This window comes from Amblyomma americanum, chromosome 9 (genome assembly GCF_052857255.1).
Source record: "Amblyomma americanum isolate KBUSLIRL-KWMA chromosome 9, ASM5285725v1, whole genome shotgun sequence".
In the NCBI taxonomy this organism is placed as follows: Eukaryota; Metazoa; Arthropoda; class Arachnida; order Ixodida; family Ixodidae; genus Amblyomma; species Amblyomma americanum.
In genome coordinates this window covers 60998331-61026032 of record NC_135505.1, presented here as the reverse complement: position 1 = coordinate 61026032, position 27702 = coordinate 60998331, and the positions used below count along the sequence as shown (strand labels likewise).

General features: G+C 47.3%; 1 protein-coding gene across 1 annotated transcript; it reads left to right on the top strand.

The window, feature by feature from the left end:
- The first annotated feature begins 400 nt into the window (after positions 1-400).
- On the top strand, positions 401-27702 carry cni (protein cornichon). The gene is made up of 6 exons (XM_077637915.1): positions 401-556; positions 764-832; positions 3550-3662; positions 7279-7422; positions 11560-11720; positions 27412-27702. The coding sequence occupies exons 1-5, from the start codon at positions 476-478 to the stop codon at positions 11588-11590; spliced, it is 438 nt and encodes a 145-aa protein (XP_077494041.1). The 5' UTR covers positions 401-475; the 3' UTR covers positions 11591-11720; positions 27412-27702.

Here is a 27702-nt window from a genome sequence, read left to right as displayed (position 1 = left end):
ACATTTGGCAACATTAAGTCTGGTCCTCAGAAGAATATGTAGCCATCACTAATGTTTTCCTGTTTTACCACACACTTTAACTCCTGAGTGCTCCTGAGGTACATCGTTCAAAGTTATCGGGAACGCGTTACCGATATGAGTTGACCGATACTATACTGCCTGGCGAGCTAGATAGGCTTGGATACAATGCTTCGGCAGCCCCGATAACCATCAAGGTCGGCTTCAGCATGTCGCGGTAATCCTTGTGTGGTCTCACGCTCACCGTGCATGCTGACAATAAAAACGCCTGAAGTGAACGTGCCCCGATTTTTTTATACGCTCTTAAAGACGCTGCTTCCCGGTCATTTTCCTCCTTTTGTTTTCCAAGCTACTGCGCCTCCAAGGTTTCAAACTCCTGCGCGCTTTGTGTTCGCATTGCGCAACCTAGACAACCCAGAGGCGGCGCTCCTATCACCAACGCTTGCTCACTGCGAAGATGGCGTTCAGCTTCGTAGCGTTCTGCTACATTGTAGCGCTAATTCTCACGGCGTTCCTCATATTTATGGCAGTCTTCCACGTACGTATCGCCAGCTGCGTTATTTAAACCCGCCGCAGCCCGTCGTGCCCCCTCGCTGGGATTCGGCCCGTACCGAGCACTCCTGTGCTCTCGGGCAGATACCGCACTGGCCGTGTCGCATGCTCAAAATAAGCTCGGCTGGGCGTGTGCATCGCTTTCGTTGTCTCGCCTGATTGCATCCCATGCTTGTTCTGGTCTCTCTTCTAGGTGATTGCCTTCGACGAACTTAAGAACAACTACAAAAATCCCATCGAGCAGTGCGACAGCTTGAATCCGGTGAGTGGGCATCTTTTTGTGTCAAGTTTGCCGCCGCAGCTGTGCGTGGACAATCGCTGCAATGATGTGGTCTGTTGTGGGCTGCTTGTGCCCGTACGTAGACGGAAGGAAATAATTCCCGTGTGAAGGCGTGGCGATCTCACTAAAAAGAAGGGTGGGCTTACAAGTGTGCTTGCTGGCATTGGCGTGTTCGAATCTGAACGTGTGTGTATGCAGCGTGCCGGTGTGTTGTTCTAAAGGCAGCAGCGTACCACACAGAGCCGGGTTGTATGCTGTGCTTGGATGCGGGAAGTTGGGCTAATTGAAGGGAGGAAGGCCTCAGACGTTGCTGGCACATACCCACTACGGGGGAGTGGCCAAGACACAGGCGGTTAATTACTGGATACAGGAAAGTTTTGACGGGAAAAGGAGTGGCAATAGTATGTAGTCTGATAGATTGGAAGAGGGAATTAAAGGGGTCCAGTTAACTTGGAGATCGAGGACGGGACAATGGCTTAATGTGCATAATAGTATACAATGCCTGTAATGTTCCAATGTCGTACTGACTGAGAGCATGCATTTGCCAACCGTAATGGGTGAAGCGTGGCCTCGCATTTATCGTGGTGTTATTTTTGAGATCCAAACACCGCTAGAGGAAACCTTGGGGATATGCCACATGGTCCTTGGGAAAACACTCCTTCATGACGTTGGCGCCTTATTGTGAAATGTTTTTACGGAACATTTGTTTAAGTGCCACCATTTATGTTGTTAGATTCCATTAAAAACGTGATGTGCTACGCACTTGCAATCTTTTTGCTGTGCCTGCACACCCGTTCTCTGCGAAACTACTGCTCCAGTAGAGTGCACAACTGGGCTGATTGGTCCATTACTCCTGGTAAAAGTGACACAAACTGAGGATGTAAAAAAAAAAATAACATGTACACTGCATCCTGTTCATCTTTATTACATCCTTGTCACGCATCACGCTCTCATCTTTTGCCAGAACACTTTGGTACATTTTGGTAAGGCACACCTATGTGTATTTTTGTCACCTCTCGAATGAATTGTCCTTGGACTGGCTCTGTGAAGTCTGGAGCTAAACTAGCCTGGTGTGCTGCAAAAAAATTTCCCTGCAGAGATCCGCAAGACAGTGACAAAGAACAAGGTAAAAGTGCATCTGTTTTGGACTGTGTGCAACATGCGTCAGATAGCCCAACACAAAGGGGAGCTGCCTTAGCCATGTGGACATTCTTTCAGAGGTGGCATGATTTTTACACACACCTGTGCATTGCTGTTTTTTTTTTCTATTGGACAGTTTTTTCTGTTCTTCCTTTCATGTTGATTGATAATTTCTAGTATGCTCTTTAATTAATCTCTAGCACAAGTTCATTTCAAAACAAACCTATTATGACATCAAACATTACACACCTATGCTCACAATGCCTGCCTCTTAAATTGTACCTGAAATTCAAATTGTGAGTCTGTGGTTGTCAAGCCGTCTTTGTTTGGAAATAGGGCTTTTGGAAAGTAAAATAGTGTGAATGAAGACAGGGGACGGCGAGGCCTTTGAAAAGCAACACAAACGGCTGCAAGTAGCAGATGGTGAGCACAATGAGACAAGCGAAAGCATTGTCAACACCCTTATTTTTGTTTGTTTATTGACATATGACGAGAGCCGGATGTCGTCAGTTGGGTGAGATTGGAGTCGTTTTTACTTTTTCTCTTTTTATGAGTGTGTTTTGTTCTGTGCCATGCAAGTTAACTGCGTATCAGCTGCTCAACTGCACACGTTACTTGCAAACCACTGTGCCTCTGTCAGGGTTTGGTTCAGGCTCTTCATAACGAATATGCATAAGAGCACTGTAGAGGACCAAACACGGAAACTCTTAGGGGCTGCTGGGGATTATTAAAAATTTCGTTGTTAGTAAAAATCAGTTGGGTAGCTTTTTCTGGCTGTGTTGTTGCAGCAAAAGATACATTCAGTGCTGACAAAATCAAATTTGAAAATGCAAGGTCTTTTTTTTTTCATTGCCGCTCAATTCAAACTCATGATCAGCGGCAGCCATACCATATCTCAATGGGGGCGAAACGGAAAAAGCGTGCCCATGTGCCATGCAATGTCAGCGTACACTAGAGAGTCCAAGGTAGTTCATATTGTTACAAGGTGGCAAGCCAAGGAAAGCACGACATGATGACTGAATGAAGATATGATTTTAATGGCTCAAGGGCCTAGCGCGAGCACTCCGTCCCGCGCCACTGCACTCTTCTTCGTCTTCATAACAATATTAATCCGTAGTCCTCCCCTATAGCATCTCTCATAACACCCCATGAATCGCTTCGGATGTTAAACCCCACAAGTGACCTTTTTTTTGCACACTTGTGTTGTCAAGAAAGAAAAGGGCACTGTGATCACCATTGGATGTGAATGGAAGCATAGCCTAGACTCGGAGATCTGCGAGCCAAAATTAATTTTGGCGACCCCGCAATTTGCTTATGAGAAGGGCCGGTGAGGCAAAACTTGTATCTTTCTTTTTCATTTTTTCTAGCCTATAAAAGCTCCATTTTTATTAAAGCATCCCTGACCATACAATGTACTAGTCGGCTGATACAGACCAACTTCGAATTGTCCCCAGTTTCCCTTTAAGCCTGTCCGCCGTAGGTGCTTCCTTCTGTGTTTTGTCCCTTGCATGCTTGTCTTAGTGTGTATGCTGGCTGCCTCCTTTCCATCTTCTTCCCAGCTGGTGCTGCCCGAGTACCTGGTGCACATCTTCTTCAACGTGCTGTTTCTGCTGTCGGGTGAGCTGTTCACCCTGGTGCTGAACCTGCCGCTCCTCATCTACCATATCAACAGGTAGCGGCTTCACTCTTTCATTATGGGGCTTGTCACGAGCAAGTTACGCAGATTCTTGTGGTGTGATGTGACGCTATCCAAAAAGCAGGGGCGGGGCAGAGATATGTTGGAGGTGTTTGGTGCCTACGCACGCATGCAGAACAGGTGCCACCATTTGGCCCAGTATAGCACCAAATTTTAGCTTGTGTGTTTTCTTCTTTCAAATGATGCATCAGACGTTAGTATGCATATTCGCCTGTGACTGCTGTTTTGGTTCCGGTTTCATCAGTGGAATGATGGCTGGGACATATAGTTGGTGTTTAAGTCACGTGAGCTATGTAAAGCAGCTGCACAATTGCTGATACATCGTTTTTTGTCTTTCCAAATCTTGAAGCAAGCGTGCATAAGTGTTGTAATGGATTAAAGCTATGTATCAGCCATTATATTTCTTTAGTGCTTCATGTGACCTATATACCAACTGTGTGTCACGGCCGTTGTTGTGCTTTTGAAACTGAAACAGCATCAGAGCGGAAATTCAGTTATAAATTATTTTGTGGTCGTAGGTGAATAGCACATGGTGAACCATGTATTCTAGCATCTAATACATGACTTAAAAGGAGAAAACATGCAACTAAAATTAGGTGTCTACGGTACTTTAAGGTATTGCTACTGTCTGCACCACTCTGTTATAGGTTGTTTTGCGGTTTATTTTTATTTTTTTACATAGCATAACATTTCATGGTTATGACACTGTGGTGGTTCTATATTAATCCTACTTGACTAGTTTTTTTCATCTTTCACGGCCGCGGCAGTCGGATTTCGATGGAGGTGAAATTCTAGAGGCCCGTATGCTGTGCGATGTCAGTACATGTTAAAGAACCCCAGGTGATTGAAATTTCCGGAGCCCTTCACTATGACGTCCCTTATAGCCTGAATCGCTCTGGGACGTTAAACCCCCATAAACCAAACCAAACCATCTTTTCATCTTTTGTCACTGGCTCAAGCTAACCATAGCCCTAATGCAAGTAGAATCTATCTCCCATTCACAATGGTTGGTGATAAGCCTGCAGCAGATTATACAGGAAGAAATCGTTATACCAGCGATGACCTGATTATTTGGCTGGTCAGTCTTCAGGATGTGGAGGACTGTTATTATCTGCAAGCCTATTTTGGTTCATCACTGTCGCCACCTGCTGGGATGGGAAACGAGAATAAGTGGCTCTGATTGATGCTGCTGCCTGTTTCTGAGTTGTTTTTTTGCACTTTTGAGCACTGGACCATGGGGCTTATTGTTGACTGAGAAATGTGACCTGAAAAAAAAAGAAAAGCAGCCAGAAAGAAGCTGCAGAAGCAACATAGTGCTTGGTATATGATACTGTTTACTAGTTGGAACCAACCAAATGGACAGGACATGTGAAACTTCCCATCAGCTGCTGCCAATGCTTAATTGATGCATGTTACTACCCCTCACAGAGGCCCTGACCCCCCACACCTTTAGTAAAAAGATATTGTTGCACTCTAGTGGTTATGAGGCATCATCCAAAGGACACACTCCTGTAAGTGTTCGTTAATAGCAGAGTTATCTCTTCCTGTGGCCTGCACCTGTGATCAGTCCAAGGATATGCTGTGCACATGTGAAAAGCAGGTGTTTCAACAGCTATCACTCTACAGCATCCCACATATTGCTTGCACAGCAGGACACCATTTTTTTTTCTGTTGCATGTCAGAATCAGAAATGTATTAGTTATTATGAAAATTATTACAAGATTGATATGCAAAAGGAGATCTTGGATGTTGCGTTCCTTGCTTTTGGAAGTCTTTCCTTTTGGAAACATCCTTCACCTAACTTCACTCTGCCACGTGAGGGCAGTTTCTCAGTATTTGAGAAGCTAACATTATCACTGATTTCATGGATTATCCAACTTGGATTCAGCCTGATGTGTCCTTGCTCATAGATAACGCTGAAAGCATACCTGTCTGCTTAAATCAGCGTAAGTGGAATTATGGCGAATTATGAAGTTTGACTTCGCCTGGCAGATGCAAGGCAGCCAGTTTCAGGTATACTTTGGCAAAGAAATATGAGTACCATAGTTGCATCCTTTTAACGCGTTAGTGTTTAGGCTCCTGTTGTGCAGAGAATCCGGCATTGTCGTCGTCACTGTTGGTGTTGTGAGGGAAATATCCCCGGAAAAGCAACCTAGATGAGCCACCTAGGTCACCTGACCTGGTACCGTCATGACAGCCTGCCCATCAGATTGTGAGCAAACTGACCACCATGGCAGGTGGCAGTTGAATTAATGATTGGTTACGAGAGGTTGCTTGGGAAGTGCAGCTGAGTCGCACAAGCCCCACCGGTGGCAGCACCTCCCATCCCAGGGCAGTGGCGCATCGCTTAACCGCTGCACCACTGCGCCAGGAGAGGTATGAGGGCTCCCAGGGATCTATGAATGTAAAGTACAGAATGAGCACTTCTGCAAATTTTGAACCTACTGTCTAGAATTTTTTTTTTTGCACTGATGCTGACAAGGCTTGTGAGCATGCTCTAGCACGTTTCGGCTTATTTGGGGTGAAATGCTTGGGAAATGGGTCTTTGACCCCACCTTGAGTAGAAGAAAAATACTTTGTGCCATGGTGCTCTTTGGCCACAGATGCCCTTGCGCCATAAAAATCCAATCTCGTCATCATGTTTACAGAGAAGCTTAAAATGGTGAATGCTTCCTTAACACTTCAAAAAGCTTTGTGCGCATTTGTGTACAGATGCCTCCAAAACAAATGAGATGAGTTTGCGCAAAAAATTTTCTGTTGCTTCTCTGCTAAAGTTGAAAATGACTTCTTGAAATTATGTGCCAAGAGGAAACCTAATGGAAAAAGTACACTTTTTGCACATAATTATGGAGTAATCATTAGTTGAATGCTCCAATTTTTGTTCCTTACATTGGGAACTTGCAGTTTTTTTCTCGGAGCGTGCCCTGCCTAGCACTTATTTCTTTATTTCAGGCAAATTTAATGTCTTGCATATTGCAAATAAGGTGTTTTTGTATGCTATAGTGCTTTAGTGCATTCTGTATTTTAGTGTCACTTCAACTGCAGTTCATACCCTTCTGTGTTTAGGAATTTGAGTTGTCTCATGTCAGTAACTAATGTAGTGCCTGCAGGTGAAGGTCTGGCATGAGCAATTGCTTTATCTTGCAATGCGCCCAGAAAACAGCATTCTTGTTCATGGTAATGAGAGAGCGGGTCAGGATTTGTGCCTCTCGAAACCATTGGCTGTAAAAACACTTGTTTAGAAACTGTCATTAAACGGATCTTTTCGCAAGGCATGTTTCCTCCGTGTCTTGACTTTCCACTTGTTTTTTTTTTTTATGATAACGTAAATGCTGAACTGCAGGCTTATCTCAGTTCTTCTCCAAAGGTACTGAGAAATTAATGTTTAATGCATTAGTGAAAAGCTGATGTGTGACTCAGTACAACATTTGGATGCTTTTTTATATGGTTTCACTAAGAACCATCACTGGGAGGGATTCTGGCGAAATTCAAGAGCACACTGTGCAGAGCAAGCATTTTCCGATTCTGCTGCAACGTTTTTTCGCGTTGCCTCCTTGGTTAAAATGGGGATGGTGATAATGTGGCGATGCAGGTACCGGCAGCGTCCCGTGATGAGCGTGCCGGGCCTGTACGACCCGACGAGCATAATGAACGCAGACCAGCTGAGCCGGGCCATGCGCGAGGGCTGGGTCAAGCTGGCCTTCTACCTGCTCTCCTTCTTCTACTACCTCTACGGGTGAGTTACCCCTGGGGCATGGCTTCCGTGGCCCTTGCATGCTGCATGTACGGCATTTACTCGTGTACAACCTGTCCCTGCGTATAGATCGCACCCCTAAATTTGAACACCACGGAAAAAAAAAACCTCGTGTATAACCCGCACGTTTACCTGAAAAAAAAAAAAAGAAATGAGCGCTAGAAACATACACCTGCACACTCGGTGATCATTTCGTTTTCAGGACATTTATTCAAACGACCACCACCACATCACTGGTTATCCGAATCGCAATCGTCGCTGCTCTCACTGCTGCCATCCACGGCTTGCACAGAACTCGCGCGGAATGTTCATTTCCCAGGCCAGCTTCAGGGCTTCCATTTGCGCCATCTCAGTCGAAACAGCGTGGCCACGACTTCTCTGCTCCTCATGAACTTGGCAAGCTGCATCTCGAGGGGGGGGGTATGCGCCAGTCTTCGGAGCACGAAACGCTCACCTGTCCCGGTTCATTGTTTCAAGACTCTCTTTTTTCTTCCTCCAGTCGCGAATGCATGACTCGTCGATGTCATGCTGTCTCGCAGCAGCTCTGTTGTGGAATTCTTCAGCAGTGGCTATAATCTTTAGCTTCTTTTTCGCTCTGAAACACTGCCATCGAGTCACACTCATGACGCCAAAACAAAGCAGGCAAACAGTGCAAACTGGGTAGTAGTACACGAAACAGCGCCTGACACTAGGCTCAACATCGCTGGCTGAAGAAAATGTGGCCAATGGCGTGGGGAAGTATAAACAGATTATGAATGTGGATTTCGCTATGCCTTTCGTTGGCCACTCATCGGCTTAACAAACGTCGATGACAACGGGGATGGCGGACAACGTGGGGGAGGCTGCCGTGCATGGCCATGAAGCCGACCCCCCCCCTCCCAAAGAGAAAATTCAACCCGCATCCCCACTTTTTAAATGCATTTTTCTTTTTCAAATTTTGGTGCGGGCTTTATGCAAGTAAATACGGTATGCATCTCTATGCTTTGGGGGCTGGCGGCAGTTTTATTCTTGTTTCTTTTTTCTGCCCAAACTAATTTATGTATGTATGTATCAAGTTGTATACAGCAAGTTCCATTTGTAGAGCACACACATCTGGTCATGTATTTCAGAAAAGCACTATGTTAAAGCCGAGTGTGAACAATGCTGATACTTTTTTTATTCTGGTTTGTTCTGATTTACATCGCGTAAAACAAGGAAAAGCAAAACAGTAAAGTTTTGGAGCAAAACGTGTGTGTGGCAGCAGTGGTACGCACCTGCTGTGAAAGTTGCAGTTGCACAGCAGTTCACTTGCATCTTTGGCCCTACATCAGCACTCCATGACCACAGCAGTGCAGGAGACTTATGCTCTCCAGTTTTCCAGTTTACACCCTGTAATGGGCACTTTTTTTTTTTTTTTGAATGGTACCAAAGTGGTCATTTAATACTTGTGCTGCCATCTGTCGGCAAACAAAGAAAATGCTTTGGACAAACTCTGCTCGCCTTAATTAAACTGAATACAGCGCTGGAAAACGCACGGCAAGTTGAGCTCATCCAAAGTGAGAAATGGCAGTCGGCTTATGACAATCCTGGCTTGTCCAAGTTTGCTATGGGGTTAATCCGCCTTTTTCACGACGTGACTGCGCATGCGCCCATCCCCTGGCGGCGGTGTCGCGAAACATATTGGAAGGGTCGCTCGCTCCACTCGAGACCGGTCGTGGAAGTGTAAACAAACCGGCATTCTACGCGGGGTGCTTTGCTGCGGCCGTCAGGCGTTCAGCGCGACGCATTTGGCGATACCTACGAAATGTGTTGCATACGGCAGCAATGCCCAATATGTAAAGGGAAGTAAACTTGGATTTTTTCGCTTTCCGAGCGCTTCCCGGGACAGCCTTCGACGCGAAGCGTGAATAAAAGCAGTTCGCCGGCTCGACGATCGTGCCGCCCTTGGGAACCGTCAAGCACGTCAAGACTGTGCGGGAATCACTTTGTTACAGGTGCGGACGAGGTACTGTGTTTAAATGCGTGTGCAGCCTATCACGAAGTGTTTTATTCATGGGCAGGAAGGCCTCGAATGTCACCGCGGCACCCAGACTTCGTTCCGGCGCTTTTTGCTTTCTCAAACAAGAAGGCCAAATGGGCAAGTGCTGTGAGCCGCTTTCAACGCGCGATGCAGCGGGCAACGAAAAAGAAGCTACGAGAGCATTCACGCATGCTGCTAAAATTTTGTCATAATCTCCTATGGAAATTTCCTTGTTTATGCCACTACACCCTGGCCAATCCCCCCGTGTGGGTATGTGCCATGTATTAAGAGGCAGAAGAAGACGAAGGTGTGTTATGCGTGTGTTCGAATCATATCCATGATGAAGAGCTCTGCGTGGTATCGCCGGAATGGATTAATGTGCACCTCTCGCGCTCGTGTTTATGGACGCGCATGCTTGTTTAACCTATGCAGCGGTGTGTTGTGGGAAAATACAGTGAAATGCTAGCAGAGCTGCTTTGTTGCGAGTACGCTTGTGCTTTTATAGCTCGTGTAGCTATTCTGCAGCGCTTGAGCACAACGATTGCTTGTGAAAACTGTTGTCCCAGTCTTTTTCTGTACTACGGCGTGCACGATGTAGTATCCACCTTTCATGAATGGCAGGCATATACAGCAGAAAACGCCAACCTCACTGATCGGGGATATTTCATTGAACATTATGTTCCGAATGTAGCCTTCATCTCTGAAGCGGCGGCCCTTGCTAGCTGGTGTTCGCATCGCATGCCGGATGATCGGAGATACTAAAGAACTTGCTTTTCGGTGGGCAGTACAGCCTGCCTCGGACTTTGCACCAAGCCATCAGTCAACCCTAGAAATCCTCCAGGTACCAGGTGCTGCCCAGGACACGCCATCGTTGACAGATTCCAACAAAACGTGCTCCGCAGCGGCACTCAGTCCGGCCGGGTTGGGCGCGCAGTACCCTACCAGTGAGCTTCCAGCGTTGTACGCTAGGTGGCAGCACAGGAAAATGAAAAAGGCGGATTGAGTCTTGTCCCCCTTAGGAACTGAAATGTGCAGCTTCTCTCAGGGGTCTCAGTCTCACCTAGCAAAATTTTTTCCTGTATGAGCTTTGCATTCAGAATTCTACAAAGGATATTTCAGGGAGAAATGATTGAGGCAACTACCTTTACAGTGGTTTTCATCAGTGTTTTTTTATTATTATTATTGCAAGCTATAGCACATCAAAAAACGAGGGACACTTCTTGTTCACCGTCCCTTGTCTTTTGATGTGCTAGAGGCTTCAATATGAACCAACAGTGTCAAATTTTGATGTTAGTGAATCCTCTGTTTCATTGCCTGCAGTGCCCGAGGGCATATAGAGAAATGTGGGTTACATGCAATGTTTGTAAGGAAGCAGCAGAAAACATTGGCAGGTTCCAAGTTACTAATGACAAAAAAAAATACAATTGCAAACAGACATTTGTGGCAGAAAAAACAGCAAACATGGTAAAGCAAGTGCAAAGGAAACCGATCAGAATTTATGAAAAGAAATTATATTGGGCATTTTTAAAAATTACTGAAGTCAGTTGTGTTTACTGCATGCCGAGGAAGCTTTTTCCAGCTTTAGAATTACTTGCAGTGAATGAACCAAAGAAGTATTTTGTTTGACTTAAATGAACACATACTTTGTGGCGATGGTTGACGTGGGCTCGACCATAAGTCAGGGTTGTTAGTAGCTTGCTAGGAAGGAAAGAAGTGTTGTAGAAATTCTTGTGAAACAGACATGGCCAAAAGCCGCCACGGTGGCTCAGTGGTTATGGCGCTCGGCTGCTGACCTGAAAGATGCAGGCTAGACTCCTGCCAAAGCTGTAACTTTTCGATGGAGGTGAAATGCTTGAGGCCTGTGTAGTGTGCAATGTCAGTGCATGTTAAGGAACTCCAACTGGTTCGTTACGGTGCCCTTCGTAGCGTGAGTCGCTTTGGGACATTAAACCGCATAAAAGAAAGAAGAAAGACATGGATGAGAAAATCTCTTCTGTTGTATGACAAGGCAGTGTCCATAGTGATGAGTTGGTGTGCTTTAGAAGTGAGTGCCGATGTTTTTGTTTGCTCATTTTGGTGGCTGTGGCAGCCCTGTAATCCTCGGCCCCCTCTCCCTGCAGCATGATCTACTCCCTGATATCTGTGGAGTGAGTCCAGGACTTGTGCACACGGGGAGGAAGGCAGCAGCAGCAACACCGGCCGCAAAGGAGAAGAACGAGTAGAACCGCTGCCATTTTGTCACCGTGCACCTGGTCCGCCATCGCCGCTTGCGCGCACACAGGTGCTCCTGTTTTCCTGCTTACTCAGAGAGGTGAAACGTTGGTGAAATGTATTGCGAGACAAGTTGATGCATTGCTTTCACATTGTATTGCCCCAGCAACAAAGATGCCGGCTAAAACCGAAGAGTGTGCAGTAAATTTTGTCACTAGGTGCATCCACATTTCAGTAATGTAAGAAAGTAGCATGTTCGTGGGGAAGGTAGTGATTAATGTGCTGATAAAATTCGCTAATTGCAGTCATTTCCTTCTGTTTAGGAGCACTGAAGTTGCACACACATGCTCAGCTGCAGAAAATGAACCAGAAACTCTACCTGCCAGTGTAGTAGTACAACTATGCCAATTCTAGGCTTTTTGTGCCCTTTCGGGTTAGCTTTCGCAGTGATTTAGTATCTTCCAGCAGGCCTTCCGCATCTCTGGTTGCTGGCCTTTTGACCTTGCTTTGATAATTGTGTTAAAAAATACGCTAGGTCTGCACAAATGTGCAGAACTGATACACATCTGTAAGCATAAACAAATAGTTACTTTTGCTTTTTCTTTTGCTCACGATGCACATGGTTAAAGGATGGGACACTGAAAGAGAGGTGCCAGGACAGTGAATGTCTTGTCACCTCTGCATCTTTGTACAGCAACTGCTGGTTGCTGTGCCTGTGCTGTGCCAATGCTCTGTTCCTTGGTTGTATGGGACCCTCCATGGTCCCCAAGTTCTGTGGTGCTATGGGGTTCTGGCAGTACAGGGAAAAGATGTGCTCGGAGCCCTCCACTAAGGCGTCCTTTATAGCCTATGTCACTTTGGGACATTGGATCCCATAAACCAAACCAGATGGTTCTAAATCTTGGCGCACATTGTGCACACAGATAACAGTGCAAGCGTTACATGAGCTCGGCAGTCAGTGGCTGTACTGCCATCAGCACATTGCCAGCAAACGCATAGGATGCAACCATGTCTGAATGCAAAAGTGTTCAAGCCACAGCAGCTCCTGTGCTTCCCATACAGAGGGCCTGATACACGGAATACACAGCACGGAATCGCAAAAGACAAGGACCAGACAACCAACGGGACAAGCGCTGACTCAAGTTAACTTGAGTTTGCACTTCAGCAAAATGCTTCTATTTTTGTGCTGCATAATCTGTAAGAAGTGAATCCCTCTTATTTGCATCCCTTAAAGTTTTACCTTGAACAAAATTTTAGTGTCTGCATGCCTTTCTGTTAACAGAGGCTTACTGTACCCAAGCGCTGGCGATGCTCAGAGTATGAACTGGATGGTTAGTGTCATCGTAGAAGTGTATCACTTCTGGGAATTCGAAGGGGGCTTGGCCAATCTGTGGTGCATTTTGGCTGCTGCTGGTTCACTGGCAACAGCTAGTGGTTGTTCATTCCGTGCCCGATTGACACAGAATGGCTCATCATGGGAAGTAGCTTATTTCGAGGCTAAACTTTCAGGTGAGCACAATCTTTGATTGAGGCTGGAGTGGAGAGTTGAGCTGTCATCTGAGATGTTAGGATGGCATGAAATCTTGAAATGATAGCTACGAGTCATGTTCTGCCCATTTATATACACCAACGAAGATTGTCAAGATTGTCCTGGTTGCTGAACTTTGCTGCTAAACAGTGTGATGTTGTGAAGCTGAAACCGGAAGGCAGTCACAAGAATACTTACCCACAACTGAGCTTTCATTGCACATATGAATGGGATATAGTATGTATACAGCAAAAACTGCACTTGTGAAAGCACTGCAGTTAAAAACCATGAAAAAACAAGTCATAAAAGTGACTGATTGGCCAAGCCCATTTAGAGGAATTTTATCCACAGCCCTCATTATCTCTGGTGTTGAAATACAAGTTCTGTTTCATAGGTAACTGGTAGTTGTGAAAATGTAGCAAGTGGAATGCCACCATGGTATGTCCTGCACTGCAACCTCTCAAGTCATGTGGCTAACAGGAAGATTGCTGCAGGTGGTTGGAGCTGTCATTCGTATTGAGGGGGTTTGTAGCAATAGTGTTGCATCGCCACGGTCGCCCTGAGGCGCGCCAAGTGCAGAAGCCACGCCAGTCAGCAAGGAGAGCAGAACCTCGATTTATTGCAAAAGCAGGGTGCCTTTTATAGGCATGCTTAACGTGAGGGGAAGGGGGAAGAGAGCGGCGATAGCGGCTGCCTCAAAGAAACGAAAGGGTGCGCGCCAGTGACGCGCGCAACTCAATTTACTGAACAGCATATGCCTCAGCTCTTCCTTCTTAAAATGTGAAATGCTGCACCAGTCTGCGTTGCCTCGTGGAACACCTCAGGACTTGTTCGGGGCTCCTTGCGGCTTCCTCTGTTTGTGCTGGTCCGGCCGTAGGTTGAGCTGGAGAAGCGGCGCTGGAAAACTGTTGCGGACAGTTTTCGCCGTTAGGCGGGCCGGTTGTAGAACCAGGCCTGTCTGCCGTCGTTGGCGGGCTAGCTGCCGGACTTCGGTCACTCGCATCACCTTCGGGCTGTTGATGCTCCATTGCACCGCCGCGTTGCACGCGAACTTGATCTGGGTGTCGCTGGGCCAGCCCCCCTGGAGTTGCCACCGTTACCATCCTGGCACCGGATGACTTCGTGACACGTCCCAAATCCCACTTGTCCCCGTTACTGTAGTTCCGCACGTAAACATCGGTCTCCGGTAGCAATGTCCAGTCATCGTGACCCTGCGGTGGCTCTGCAAGAGTAGAAGGGAAACACGAGTCGAGACGGGATCATACTTGATAACTCCTAAGCATCTCTGCCGGGGATTTCCCACTGTTCTGTGGAGTTCTCCGGTAGTTGAACAGTAGTTGCACTAGACTGTCCTCCATCTTCCTGCCTTTCATTTTTCGAAGCCCATCCTTCACCACTCTAACAACTCTTTCTGCGGCTCCATTTGAGTGGGGGTGGTAAGGCGCGCACTTTAGGTGCACTATGTTGTTCCGTACAAAGGTAGCAAATTCCTGGCTGGTAAATTGGCTGCCGTTGTCAGAGACCAACGTACGTGGCACTCCAAACATGCCGAAAATAGTACGCAGGCAGCTAACTGTGGCTTCAGTGTTGGCGTGGACCAACGGCATGGCTTCGACCCATTTAGTATGCGTGTCGACCACAACCAGGATCATTTTGCCTGCGGTGGGACCAACAAAATTCACATGGACATGGGACCACTTTTCGTTTGTCGCTGGCCAGTTAACTGGTGGAGCGACTGTTAGCATCGGCAGGTTCTGAATGCAGCTCTGACAAGTAGCTGATATTTGCTTGATGTCCTTATCTAACCCAGGCCACCAGAACAAAGAACGTGTAACTGCTTTCATCGCTGTCGATCCCTGGTGAGTTTCGTGGAGAAAACACAACACTCTTGTACGAGCTTCCTTTGGCACCACCACGCGATTTCCCCAGTACGCTAGCTTAAGCGACACTGACAATTCCAGCTTTCGGTCAGCGAATGGCAGTACGAAATGCTGTAACAAGTTTCTGGTTTTGGGCCATCTGTTCATTACGTAACGTTTAACCTCGGTCAAAACAGGGTCTGTGGCTGTCAGGGCCTGTAGCTCACGTGTTGTCACACCACCTTCGTCCAGTCTTTCCATGGCTCGGACGTATTCTGGTGGTTCATCATCTGGGGCAGGTTCCGAAGCTCGTTATGGTAGGCGGCTCAGCGCTTCAGAGTTGAGCATCTGCCTTCTCGGAGTGTACTGCAGCTTGTAGTGGTAGGCTCCGAGGCAGAGTGCCCAGCGTTGAATGCGGGCGGCAGCCATTGTAGGTATCTGGCGATCCGGTCTCAGCAGGCCCAGAAGCAGCTGGTGGTCCGTTACCAGTGTGAACTCTCGCCCTAGAAGGTAGTCAGGAAATTTTGTTACCCCAAATATGAGCGCCAGTGCCTCTCGTTCTAGTTGGGAATAGTTCCGTTCAGCTGGCATCAATGTTCTAGAACGGAATTCGATTGGCTTATGAACATTGCCGACTGGGTGGAACAGAACCGCTTCCACGCCGTGAGGGCACGCGTCACATTCCAATTTCAATTCCTTTTTTGAATCGAAGGGCACAAGAACCTGGGCAGTTTTAGATCTTCATTTAGCCGCATTAAACGCGGCTTCCTGCGGCTGTTTCCAGTGCCAGCGTGCATTCCTCTCTAAGAGTTGATATAACGGGAAAAGAATGGCAGACATGTTAGGCAGGAACTTAGCATAGAAAGTGAGCATTCCGATAAATGCACGCAGTTCAGTGACATTACGTGGGCTTGGCGCTTTCACAATGGCCTCGACATTTTTTCCGTCGGGTGAAGGACATCTCGGTCAATTCGGTGCTCCAGATAAGATACAGCCGGTCTGCGCAGTTCGCACTTATCAGATCCAAGTTTAACTCCTCGCTCTCGGAAGCGTTCTAGGACATTTCTTAACCGCTCGCCATTATCATTCTTTCTTTCGGAAACCAGCACGTCGTCCAAATAAGCTTGTACGCCCAGCAGCCCTTCCAGCACCTCATCCATCTTTCTCTGGAAAATTGCCAGTGCAGATGCTATTCCGAAGGGTAGCCTATTAAAACAGAAAAGGTCTTTATGCGTGTTAATCACGCAGACTTTCTTGGCAGCTTCGTCGAGTGGTATCTGATTGTATGCATCTCGCAGGTCCAGCATACTAAAACAGTCACCATCGCTTAAGCGGGCAAACATGTCTTCAATCCTGGGCAGTGGATATTGCTCAGTCGCACAGGCTGGGTTCAATGTGGTTTCAAAATCACCGCAGATACTAACTGTGCTGTCCTTCTTTAACACAACTACAACTGGTGTTGCCCAGTCAGAATGCTGCACTGGCGACAGTACACCTATAGAAACTAGCCTGTCCAACTCCTGCGTCACTTTATTGCGTAGAGCGTAGGGGAGGGGCCGCGCCTTACAGAATTTTGGGATGGCATCCTCCTTTAGGTGCAGACTGGCGGGTGTCCCCTCGATGAGGCCCATGCCGGCTGAAAAGACATCCTGCTAGTTCTCGAAACTGCTGTTGACGCGGTGGCTGCTTTTGCGGTCTTCAGTAATTACCTCCTGTGCTGCTACCTGCAGGATTGGAGCGCCTGCGATGTTGAGTAAACTACGCAAGTCACGCCCACACAGGCTTGGTCCCACACAATCTAACACAGTCAGGGAACAGACCACGGAGGCGCCTTGGTAGCGGACGGGTAACTGAAGTTAACCCAGGACAGGAGGCAGCCTATGTAGCAGGACAACTTGAGGTTGGATGTGTTCAGACTTGGCCACTGCTTGCAGTACTTGTCATAGAGTTCCCGAGGGATGGCGCAAATTGGTGACCCGGTATCTACCTCCATTCCCAATTCCACGCCCCCAAAGTGAATACTCTGCGGATAGGTGGCTCCAGAAAGTTTTTTTTCTCTGAGACACTAGTGTCGAGATATGCGCTGCTTCTGTTTCATCGTTCGACAAATCTTCTCTGACAGCCAAAGTGTTGGTTCGCGCCGCTCGAGTTGTCTCGCCTGCGTTCGGCGCACGGCTTCGGCACTTCCGCGCAAGGTGACCTTTCCGCCCACAGCGGTAGCACCAAGACTTGGCCCACGAACACTCGTCATCGTGTTTTCCGCTACCGCATCTGCCACACCTTTCGCTTTGATAATGCTTGTGTTCATCTTGCACCGGTCTTTTCCCGCGTGCCTCAACTTTTAGTAGCAGCGTGTCGTCCATGTTCATTTTTTTCACGTCGGTTTCTGTGGCCTCGGCTGCCATTGATATTGCCTCCACCTCTTCCAACGTTAAATCTTTTTTTGACAAGAGGTATGCAGTGCGCTCGACCATACACCGCAAACAATGCAGTCCCATGTCATCCGGTTCGGAGCGCTTCCGAAGAATTGGCAGTTATCCGCTATCCGGCGAATCTTCACCAAAAATGCATGAATTGGTTCCCCTTCTGCCTTGCATCGATTGAAAGATTTGTAGCTTTCGGTGATTTTGTTCCTTTTGGGGCCATAATACTCGGTCAAGGTTGCTACTGCTTCCTCATAAATTAATGAATTTGGCTTGCGCGAGGCCACTTTTCCGGCTAATATCTCGACTGTGTGCGTGCCTAATGTTGCCACAAGCAATGCTCTGGTTTTTGCTGAATCCTCGACGGCGTTTTCTTCGAAATAAGCTTTGACCTTGACAAGGTATGGTTTCAACTTATCTGTACTTTTGTCGAAGTCCGGTAGCTTTAGATAGGCCATAACGTCCAACGGCGTAATGCAGTCCTTGGGTTCTTCTTTCACGACTGGAACGTCAATACTCGTCGCCACTGTTGCATCGCCACGGTCTCCCTGAGGCGCACCAAGTGCAGAAGCCACGCCAGTCAGCAAGGAGAGCAGAACCTCGATTTATTGCAAAAGCAGGGTGCCTTTTATAGGCATGCTTAAAGTGAGGGAAAGGGGGAAGAGAGAGAGCGGCGATAGCGACTACCGTAAAGAAACGAAAGGGTGCGCGCCAGTGATACGTGTGCAACTCAATTTACTGCATAGCATATGCCACAGATAGCTACATTACACTGGCATTTCGAGCCTTCACCGTGGCGCCGCCACGTGGTCAGGTGGCTTGTCATGTGGTGCGCGGTTGGTCACGAGGTGCGGAGTAGCTGCCGGTGGCGTGGGGTGCCAGCAAAACCGAATGGAGGGGAAAAGTGGAGAGGGGAGAAAGTGAATCACGTCCAGGGACGAAGATGAAGAAGGAATGCCCAGCGAAACGGAGCGGCGAAAGACTGACTTTGCAATTCGACTGAGGGAGTTCCACTCGGCCAGATGTAGCTATCGCGTCACTCCAAGTTTAGCCAGAGCTACAGTGAACTAGAATAGGGGTAGTGTGCTCACTGGCCAGGCTGAAGTGAAACCGCCGCTGTCGCAAAACGGAGGCGGCGCCGTGGCGGCACTGCTGTCATGTTCACTGTAGGAAGGCAGGGAAAGCAGTCCAGGCGTATACGGGATAAAATGCCGTGTTACTGCCAAAAGATTGTGCCTGCACGGACTAAACTAGTTTGCATCATGTGTGTTGTTGAACATTAGGGGATGAAGATTTAATAGTATCCTCATTTTCGCGAAGGCAGGGCAGAGTTAGGGTGGCTAGAACTGTTTCAGGTGTGAAAAGCGCGGCGCGTTTCCCTTGCCGGAAGTGGCACCGCTGCCCACCGATGCCGCCAGGGGCGCTGATGCTAAAGGCGCCGTCGCGCGGTCGCTGATCATGCATGGTGGAAAGCGCGCGGACCGCGTTTAATTGCGTGATTTGCGCACTGTGCTTTGCTTTTGGGAGGCCGCTGAAGATGAAAATGGCTTCGCGATGGTGGTTTGTACACTCGATGAAGTTATGAGCTCCGAGTTCTGCAGAATTATTCACCAAGCAGAACTGCTTTCTTGCGCAGCAGACGACAACCAGTTGCTGGAATCACTTCTCTTTTTGTTTCTAAAGCAGAATTTGCGGAGGTCTGATTTAAAGGGAACTGGAGCACTCATCAGGTTCGATTTGTGTGCTGGCATGAAAAGCTGCTGCGCATACGTTCACACGCTTTTCAAGAACGCGCTCGGCTGTTCGTTTGTAACATGAAAAGGAGTGCCAGAAGTTTGCTCCTCCCCCCTCCCTTCTTTTTCCACGCCGCTAGAGCGCTGCTTTTTGCCTTTCAGTTTTAGTAAATTCTTTTGCTTTCAGCTGGGCTTCCTTCCTAAATAATGTGTGGTATTTTTGTTTTGCGTCACCAGCCGCCGTGGTGGCTGAGTGGTTATGACAGTCTGCTGCTGACGCGAAAGACGTGGGTTCGATCCCGGCCGTGGCGGTCGAATTTCGATGGAGGCGAGAGGCCCGTACTGTGCGATGTCAGTGCACGTTAAAGAACCCCAGGTGGATGCAATTTCCGGAGCCCTTCTCTACGGCGTCCCTCATGGCCTCGGTCGCTTTGGGACGTTGAAGTACGTACATGAAGTGGGAATTGAGTGTTTTGCGTCAGCACCTTCTCTTGCCTCCCGCGATGGGGTTCGTTAAGGTACGCACGTCGAGTAGCAGCGGATAACAACCGAGCGACTAGATCTGCCTCTCAGGAGCTTCGATTTGAAGCCCACACGCTCTAAACAAAGCATGTAAATTTGCGCTGCTACTGTGTGGAAAATGGTTAACATATTCGGAAAGTGTTTCATGCTTTTTCTTCTGCTCCTTAGACCAATGTATGTGAAGACTACATTGTGTCGCATACACATTCGTACAGTGAAAGATTTAGTGGGTTTTTACGTGTCGAGGCCGAAAAGCAATAGTAAAACCGTAGTGGAGAGCTCCGGATTAGTTTTCCGCGGCGTGGAGTTTTTACATGCGTTGCAATCTGAGCAAACGAGAATTCCCTTTTCAAAGAAACGCTCTCAAGAAGTGCAGTTCATGAAGCATAGAATTGTGACGAGGGCGCTTCCACAGTAAAACAGCACAGTAAGAAAAAGACGCGTTTCTGGAAGAACACTTATTTTCAGTTGTTCATCCACGTACTATCAGCAAGAAATGAAACGCGAACAAGACAATTGAACCACGGACTGCAAGATACGCCACTCTTAGCCAGGAGGAGCTAAATACTAGTTCCTACTATTTTAATTTCGAAGGAGTGAAGACTCTTCTGGCTTGTAGTTCAAATCCAGGAGCTAATATCTTCCCGTTTTTGTGTTGCCGTCTCAGTTTTCTTGTTCGCGTTTCATTCGTTGCTGATAGATACAAAACAGCATGATAAGCCCGCTAAAGAACGCATGGCTTCACGGTTTTTTCTTTCCTTTCGTCTTCCTTTCGATTTACTTAAAAAAAGTGAACCCGTGTTATAAGCAGTAAAACTTGACTTGAGGTACGAAACACCAACGCTTAGTTTTTTTTTTGTCTTTTGGTCTTTGTGGCATTCTCAAATCTCGCGGCAGAAATAACGCATCTAGTGGTCCATGCACCTTAACTTTACCTGCTTCGGAAAGCAACAATCAGCGCGAGCGATGCTTTCTTGGTGCACGCAATGCTCCGATGTCTCGCTCTGACGGCGTCGCTGTCTTCAGCGCCCCCGCGCGGCATCGGTTGGTCTTGGGGGGCAGCTTCCGGCAGCCGCTTTGCACACCTCAAAAAGTTCTAGCCACCCTAGCAGAGTCAAGCGTGTGGAACGCAGGTGCATAGGCCGCTGCTTTGTGATTCCAATAACTCATCAGCTGAAATTGCGGACTTGACGCTCCACATCATCCAACCAACACGACTTAAAAGCATATGGTTTGAGCACACCAGTTAAGCTATGGCGTGTCGCTTTATTACCAACTTTAAAGTAGACAAATATCGCTTCAGATCAATGCTAATGACGGCTGTGAAACTTCACACATGCTCGCCGTTCCGCTACCGTGCAGTTCATTTCGCGACTCGTTCGTTCTTTTCAAATTGCCTGTACCCACCCATTCCTTTGAACGTGCGTGCTGTAACTCCAGTTGCCATAGCATCAGCCTAAAGGTGTTCAGCGCAGATCTGAAATTACGGTTTGTCGGGGTTTAACGTCCCAAAGCGACTCAGGCTATGAAGGACACCTTAGTGAAGGGCTCCGGAAATTTCGACTACCTGGGGTTCTAACGTACACTGACATCGCACAGTACGCAGGCCTCTAGAATTTCGTCTATCGAAATTCGACTGCCGCGGCCAGAATCGAACCCACGTTTTTTTCAAAATTTCATATTAAACAGTACACGAAGCCCTTCATCTTCAAATGGGGCAAAGACAAATTTATTTATATTGTTTGAGATAAGCACACTGAGAAAGCAAGTGCCCCAGTTGTTCAGCTACTGCTCAACCTCAAAGGCTTGACCCGTTCACGTCTGCCAGGCCACTCAGTGTTCACTCCTTTCACAAAAAACTGAAGCCTGACTACGATGTAAAATCTTAAAGTTAACTTGGAAAGAACCTCTGTGTGAAGATGGCAACCAACCTGTTTACACAACCTTGCCCTGACCACATCCAGCACATCAAAGATGCTCTCTGAATGGAGTTGGCTTTGGCTGCAGCTTTCTGTAAAAAGGTTCTAAAGCTTCAGCACAAAATCAAAGAGCTGTGCGGAAGGGTAGATGAGTCGTATACCTTGTTGCAGTATTTTGCGTGCCAATTGCAAGTTGAAAACTGTTATCAGTGGCTGGCATAGTTAGGAGGGCTATGCCGCTTTCAAACTTTGCCTTTATGGCACATTTTTGTGCTACACGACTAGTCGTGAGTCACTCGTGGCTACATACTATGATCACGACGCGACCCTTTTCCCAAGCATCTCACCCAGAAGAGCCGAGCACCAGGCCGGGGGAAATCTTGTACCCATTAAAAACCGGTGGGTACCAGGCGGCACTGGGGATCGAACCCAGCACCTCCCGAATGCGAGGCGGATGCTCTACCACAACTTCACTAATACCTGCTGGCATGCGACGTTCAGATATGTCAGCAGCATCTTTATCTTGCGCATGGAACAAGGAGGCCAAATCTTCAGTTTCCCTGAGAAATGCATTTCACCAAGCCAAAAACGAAAGGCAGTTTACTGTGATTAAAAACTGCGATTATGATTATCAAAACTGTAATTAAAAACTTAGCACGCTGAAGAGGGCTATCTTCGGGCCATCTTTCCTGTAGGCATAGCCGGTATTGAGACCCGGCGCGAAACAATGGTTGTGCAGATGACCCGGCATTTTTTTCCCACTCTCTCAATCTATCCAGGATGCTACATCCTTGCATTGTCACCGCCGCGGTGGCTCAGTGGTTATGGTGCTCGGCTGTTGACCCGAAAGACGCGGGTTCGATCCCGGCTGCGGCGGTCGAATTTCGATGGAGGCGAAAGTTCTAGAGGCCCGTGTACTTTGCAATGTCAGTGCATGTTAAAGAACCCCAGGTGGTCGAAATTTCCGGAGCCCTTCACTACGGCGTCTCTCATAGCCTGTGTCGCTTTGGGATGTTAAACCACCTAAACCAAAGCAAACATTGCATTGCTGGCTCGTGGGAGACGAAATAATGTTCTAATGTTCTAAGCACGCCGCTGAAGCCTCCAAAACAAGCACAAAATGAGCACAACAAACAACAACGGCCAAAAAAATTGGAGGACACTTATTAAGAGTGGAACGCAACAGCGTGTTGCAGCACTGCCAGGGAGTCCACGGAACGCTATCACCCGTTCGGCGTGACGCCTTAAATCGCTGTGCTGCGTACAGTGAAACGGACGCGCGGAGCGGAAAACCACGTAGAGGCGCTGCCAGGCGCCGTGCCGAAACGCGCAGGACTCAAGTTGCAGTCGTAGTTCGTCGGCACATCGTTCTCGACAAACCCAATGCCACGAACGCCAGCATAGCTTCCGCACCGAACGAACGGGCAGCAAGCCACAAGCTTCGTGGTGACCGCGCTTTGGATGCGCACTGCGTGCGTTGTTCACCGCTCACCGCGTGACTCCTGCGTGCTCGCACGGCCCCACTGTGACTGAACGAGACGAGCGGGAGGCGCTGCCGTCGCGCGCTATCTGTTGGGGCAGTGGCGTACATTCACTTTATTACCTTAAAGGCCCCAGGGATTGGGAGTGTTCGTCGTAGTTCGTCGGCACATCGTTCTCGACAAACCTGATGCCACGAACGCCAGCATAGCTTCCGCACCGAACGAACGGGCAGCAAGCCACAAGCTTTGTGGTGACCGCGCTTTGAATGCGCACTGCGTGCGTTGTTCACCGCTCACCGCGTGACTCCTGCTTGCTCGCACGGCCCCACTGTGCCTGAACGTGACGAGCGGGAGGCGGTGCCGTCGGGCGCTATCTGTTGGGGCAGTGGCGTACATTCACTTTATTACCTTAAAGGCCCCCGGGATTGGGGGTGTTACATAACGGGTGGGTTACATGTGTAAATCAGATTTAATAAACAAAGAAAACTCGTAAGGTACATAAAGTATTCGCTGTTAAATATAGTCTTTAAACAATTCACAAATGTTGTTGGACAGGTGATTGCGGCGATGTCGTGTGGAAGGCTGTTCCAGTTTGTGGCTGAACGTGGAAAGAATGACGATGCAAATGTAGTAGTGCACATACGAGGCCGGGCAACTTGAAGGGGATGACCAATGCGGGGGGAAATGCGTGCCGACAGGTTGATTTAGGGCGGATGACGAAGCGAGCTGTAATAAAATTTATGAAACAAGCACATACTAGTGATACGACGCCTACAAGCTAGAGATGTTAAGCCTGCCTCTGCTTTTAATGACGATATACTAACATTATATGAATAGCACAAATATATGAATCTTGTGGCTCGACTTTGTACTGATTCTAGGGAATTTGTTAGATAATTTTGGTTAGGGCTCCAAATAGCAGAGGCGTATTCTAACTTAGAACGGACAAGTGATTTGTAGGCAAGTACTTTTACGTTTTGTGGTGCATGGCGTAGATGTCGTTTTAAGAACCCAAGGTTTCTGTTAGCGGATATGACTTTTGTCACATGCGCGTTCCAGGTTTTATCATTGGACAATGTCACACCGAGGTATTTATAAGTCTGAGTCAATTCTACCGTGACGTGCGAGATTTTATACGAGAAGAGGAGAGGATTACGTTTTCGGTTAAATGACACGAGTTTACATTTATTGGGGTTTAGTTCCATGAGCCATTGGTTACACCATTCCTGTATGCTGAATAAGTCATTCTGGAGGGCGAACTGATCAGAGGTGTTATTGTGCGATAGATGACACAGTCATCGGCAAAAATACGGATGTTCCAAGAGACATGCGTTCGTAGATCATTAATGTACATTGAAAATAATAGCAGGCCAAGGACTGATCCTTGCGGGGCACCTGATGTTACGGGAAGAGAACTAGAGGCTTGGTAATTAACGTAAACATACTGGGTGCGGTTAGCCAGGAATTCGCTTATCCACTGTAATATGTTAGGATGAAGGTTTAACCATGAAAGTTTTAGTAGCAAGCGTTTGTGAGGTACTTTGTCAAAAGCTTTCACGAAGTCCAGGAATATTGCCTCAGTTTGTAGGTTACAGTCAAGGTTCACATGCAAGTCATGGATGAAAATAGCCAATTGTGTATCGCAGGATAGGTTCTTACAGAAGCCATGTTGGGCAGGATGAAAAAAATTGAGTCAAGAAAATTCATTATGTGGGAATAAATGACATGTTCCATGATTTTACATGGCACACTTGTTAAAGAGATGGGGCGGTAGTTAAGGGGTGATTTTTTGTTACCTGATTTGAAGACCAGAACAACCTTCCCCACTTTCCGATCGCTGGGTATGCTACCTGTGGAAAGTGATTGTGCAGAAAGTTTGGATAGATACGCTGTGGAAGCATAGCAAGTATTTTTGAGGAACTTGGGGGTGATTTCATCAGCACCCGCAGAAGATGACAGCTTGATATTTTCAATAATACATATAATGCCGTGCACAGAAAACATGATTGAAGGCATATGCAAACTCGGGTTGGCAGTTGCAGTAGAAAGTGGCATATCAGTTTCGTGTGTGAAGACGGATGAGAAAGCGGTGTTAAAAATATTTGCACATTCCATGCCACTGGTCATCTCGCCAAGTGGGTTAGCTAATGTGATGACCGGAGCCTGTTGAGGATTTAGAACTTTCCAGAACTTCCTCGGATTATTTGTTAGGATCTTGGGCAGGTGAATTTTAAAAAAATCGCGTTTGGCATTACGGATAGATTGCAGGTATGTGGATTCGGCTGCGTAATATTTGTTCCAGGCGCATGCGCTCGGGTTGCGTTTTGCTGCACGGAAAAGTCTGTTCTTTTTGTTTTCGAGTGTTTTCAAGAGCTTTGAAAACCATGGTTTGTAGTGACAGGCACGAAATGTGATGGTGGGAATGAACTTCGTGGTGAGTTCGGCAATTTTAGTTTTGAAAAGTTTTGAAAGTAAGCCAGTTTTCCTCAAGTGATCGATCATCGAAACACGTATCAAAGTTGGGAAAGAACGCCATCAAATGATTATTAATTTCTTCGTAATTTCCTCTGTCATAAAGGCGAATTGTTTTCTGGAATGTTTGGCCCGATTCCGGGATGACAGTGAAAGTAGCATGTAAAACTTTGTGGTCACTAATTTCGCGGAGGTAAGTAAGTGATAATAAACTTTCTGGACGATTAGTTAGAATAAGGTCCAGGATGTTGAAGGATTCATGTGTGACGCATGTGGGTTCAGTTACTAACTGGGTGAGATTGAAATTCAAACGTCAACAAAGTTCGTCATTTCGGTGTTGCCTGTTGATGTTAGGTTCAGCCAGTCGATTGATGGGTAATTAAAATCACCAAAAAGAAGAATGTGCGCGTTGGGATATTTGCCAGTTATTTGATTTAGACTATCGTTTAACTGTGAAGAAAAGATTGGACTACTGGAGGGGGGTCTGTAGCAGACGCCTATTATGATGATTTGTGGTACAGAACGACAGACTACCCATAGTATTTCAAGCTCTGACTGGATATTAATAATGGAACAAGGCAACAGCTCGTTAGTGGCAATAAGAACACCTCCTCCTCGTGAGCCCTTGCGGTCCTTGCGAAAAACGTTAAAATTCGGTAAATCTGCTAAAACTTGCGGATCGGTCACGTTGTCTGATAGCCACGTTTCTGTTAGTACGAGTATATTGCTGGCAGATGATGAAACAAGATTACAAATGTGTTCACGCTTTCAGAGGAAACTACGTATGTTGGTAAAGATAATAGAAAAAGAAAGATTTGGCAGTTTACCGCGAAGGCTTTAACGAGGAAGATTAGTAGCGCGACGATAAGTCGTATGCTATGAGATTTCATGTACTGATTGTGATGACTCGTCGAAGGCACAGCGGTTAGAACCGATGCACAAGGTTTTGTAGCGCAAGGAAAATTTAGTGGTAGTAGCCTTGGCAAATTTTACAAGGTGCTTTCGCGCTTCTCGGACAGGGCGTGAAAAGTCCTCCCCTATGCTGTAATCCGTGCCTTTTAACTTACAGCTGTTTGAAAAAATCAGCTCCTTGGTTTTGAAAAATGTAAATTTGGCGAGGAGGAGGGATTTTTTGCTCACGGCCGACAACATCGGCTTTTCTGCGACACGGGGTCCTTAACGCTGTCGCGTTAAAAACGACTCCTAAGCGCATCACTGCGCCTACTTGTGCCACGGCGACTACAGTGTTCGGAAGGGCGGCGGCACCTAGCGGACAAGCGGGAAACTAAATGTCGACACCGGCAGCTTCACCTCAGCCTGTGGAGACGCGGCGCAGTGAGCACACTACCCAATATTCTAGTTCACTGTACCAGAGCTAAACCGCAGCCATTTTTTTGCTTTCCAACTGTTTTCCTGTCCAGATGGCACACGAATAAGTTGTTGTGTGATGTCTCGGCTGCCAGTGGAATTATGACTTAAGCTGTGGCCCACTGACTTCTCGAAAATACTGGCTTGAAAGACAAAAATTTAAGGTTGTGGGGAAGAATGTTATGTTTAAAATTTTCGGGCAAGGACAGCGTGACTATTATGACAAGGACTGAGGATGGAAGAGGACAGGACACATTTTGTCCCATCTTGTTCCATACAGTTGCATTTGGGCATGTCTCTTTCCTGTAACTCAAAGGAAGGAGGCCCATGCTTCTGGTCGAAAGTGTCACTACTAGTGTCCAAAGTAGCTGCCACAAATGACACTTTTTAATGCTGTTTGCTGCCTTGCCTTGCTTTGCATGGGCGACCGTGACCGTCTTCGCTGGACAAAGCCAGGCTCAGCAACTGATATAAGTGCTGTGCCTCTGAACTGTGCCGGAACTGTTCCAACAGACCGGAGGTTTCTCCCACCCCGAAGTCTTGCTGCCTCCTTCCCCTCTTCTCTACTGGTCTCTGGAGAGCGTGCCGGTTTCGAGCAGCTGTCCGCCAAGTGTCACGTGCCGATGTACAGATGTGTGTGCTGTTGTGTGTGTGTGTCTGGGAGCGTAATGTCACACGAGGGCCGTTTCTGGACCTCGCTAGGACTTCCTTTGCTTAGTATTAAATAAAAGCTTCTAGTTCAACTGC

Bases quoted from the DNA above. Each gene is read 5' to 3' on its own strand.
- cni (XM_077637915.1), top strand. From the start codon at position 476: ATGGCGTTCAGCTTCGTAGCGTTCTGCTACATTGTAGCGCTAATTCTC. The intron at 557-763 runs GTACGTATCGCC...TCTCTCTTCTAG, and splicing joins TATTTATGGCAGTCTTCCAC to GTGATTGCCTTCGACGAACT. The intron at 7,423-11,559 runs GTGAGTTACCCC...CTCTCCCTGCAG, and splicing joins TTCTTCTACTACCTCTACGG to CATGATCTACTCCCTGATAT.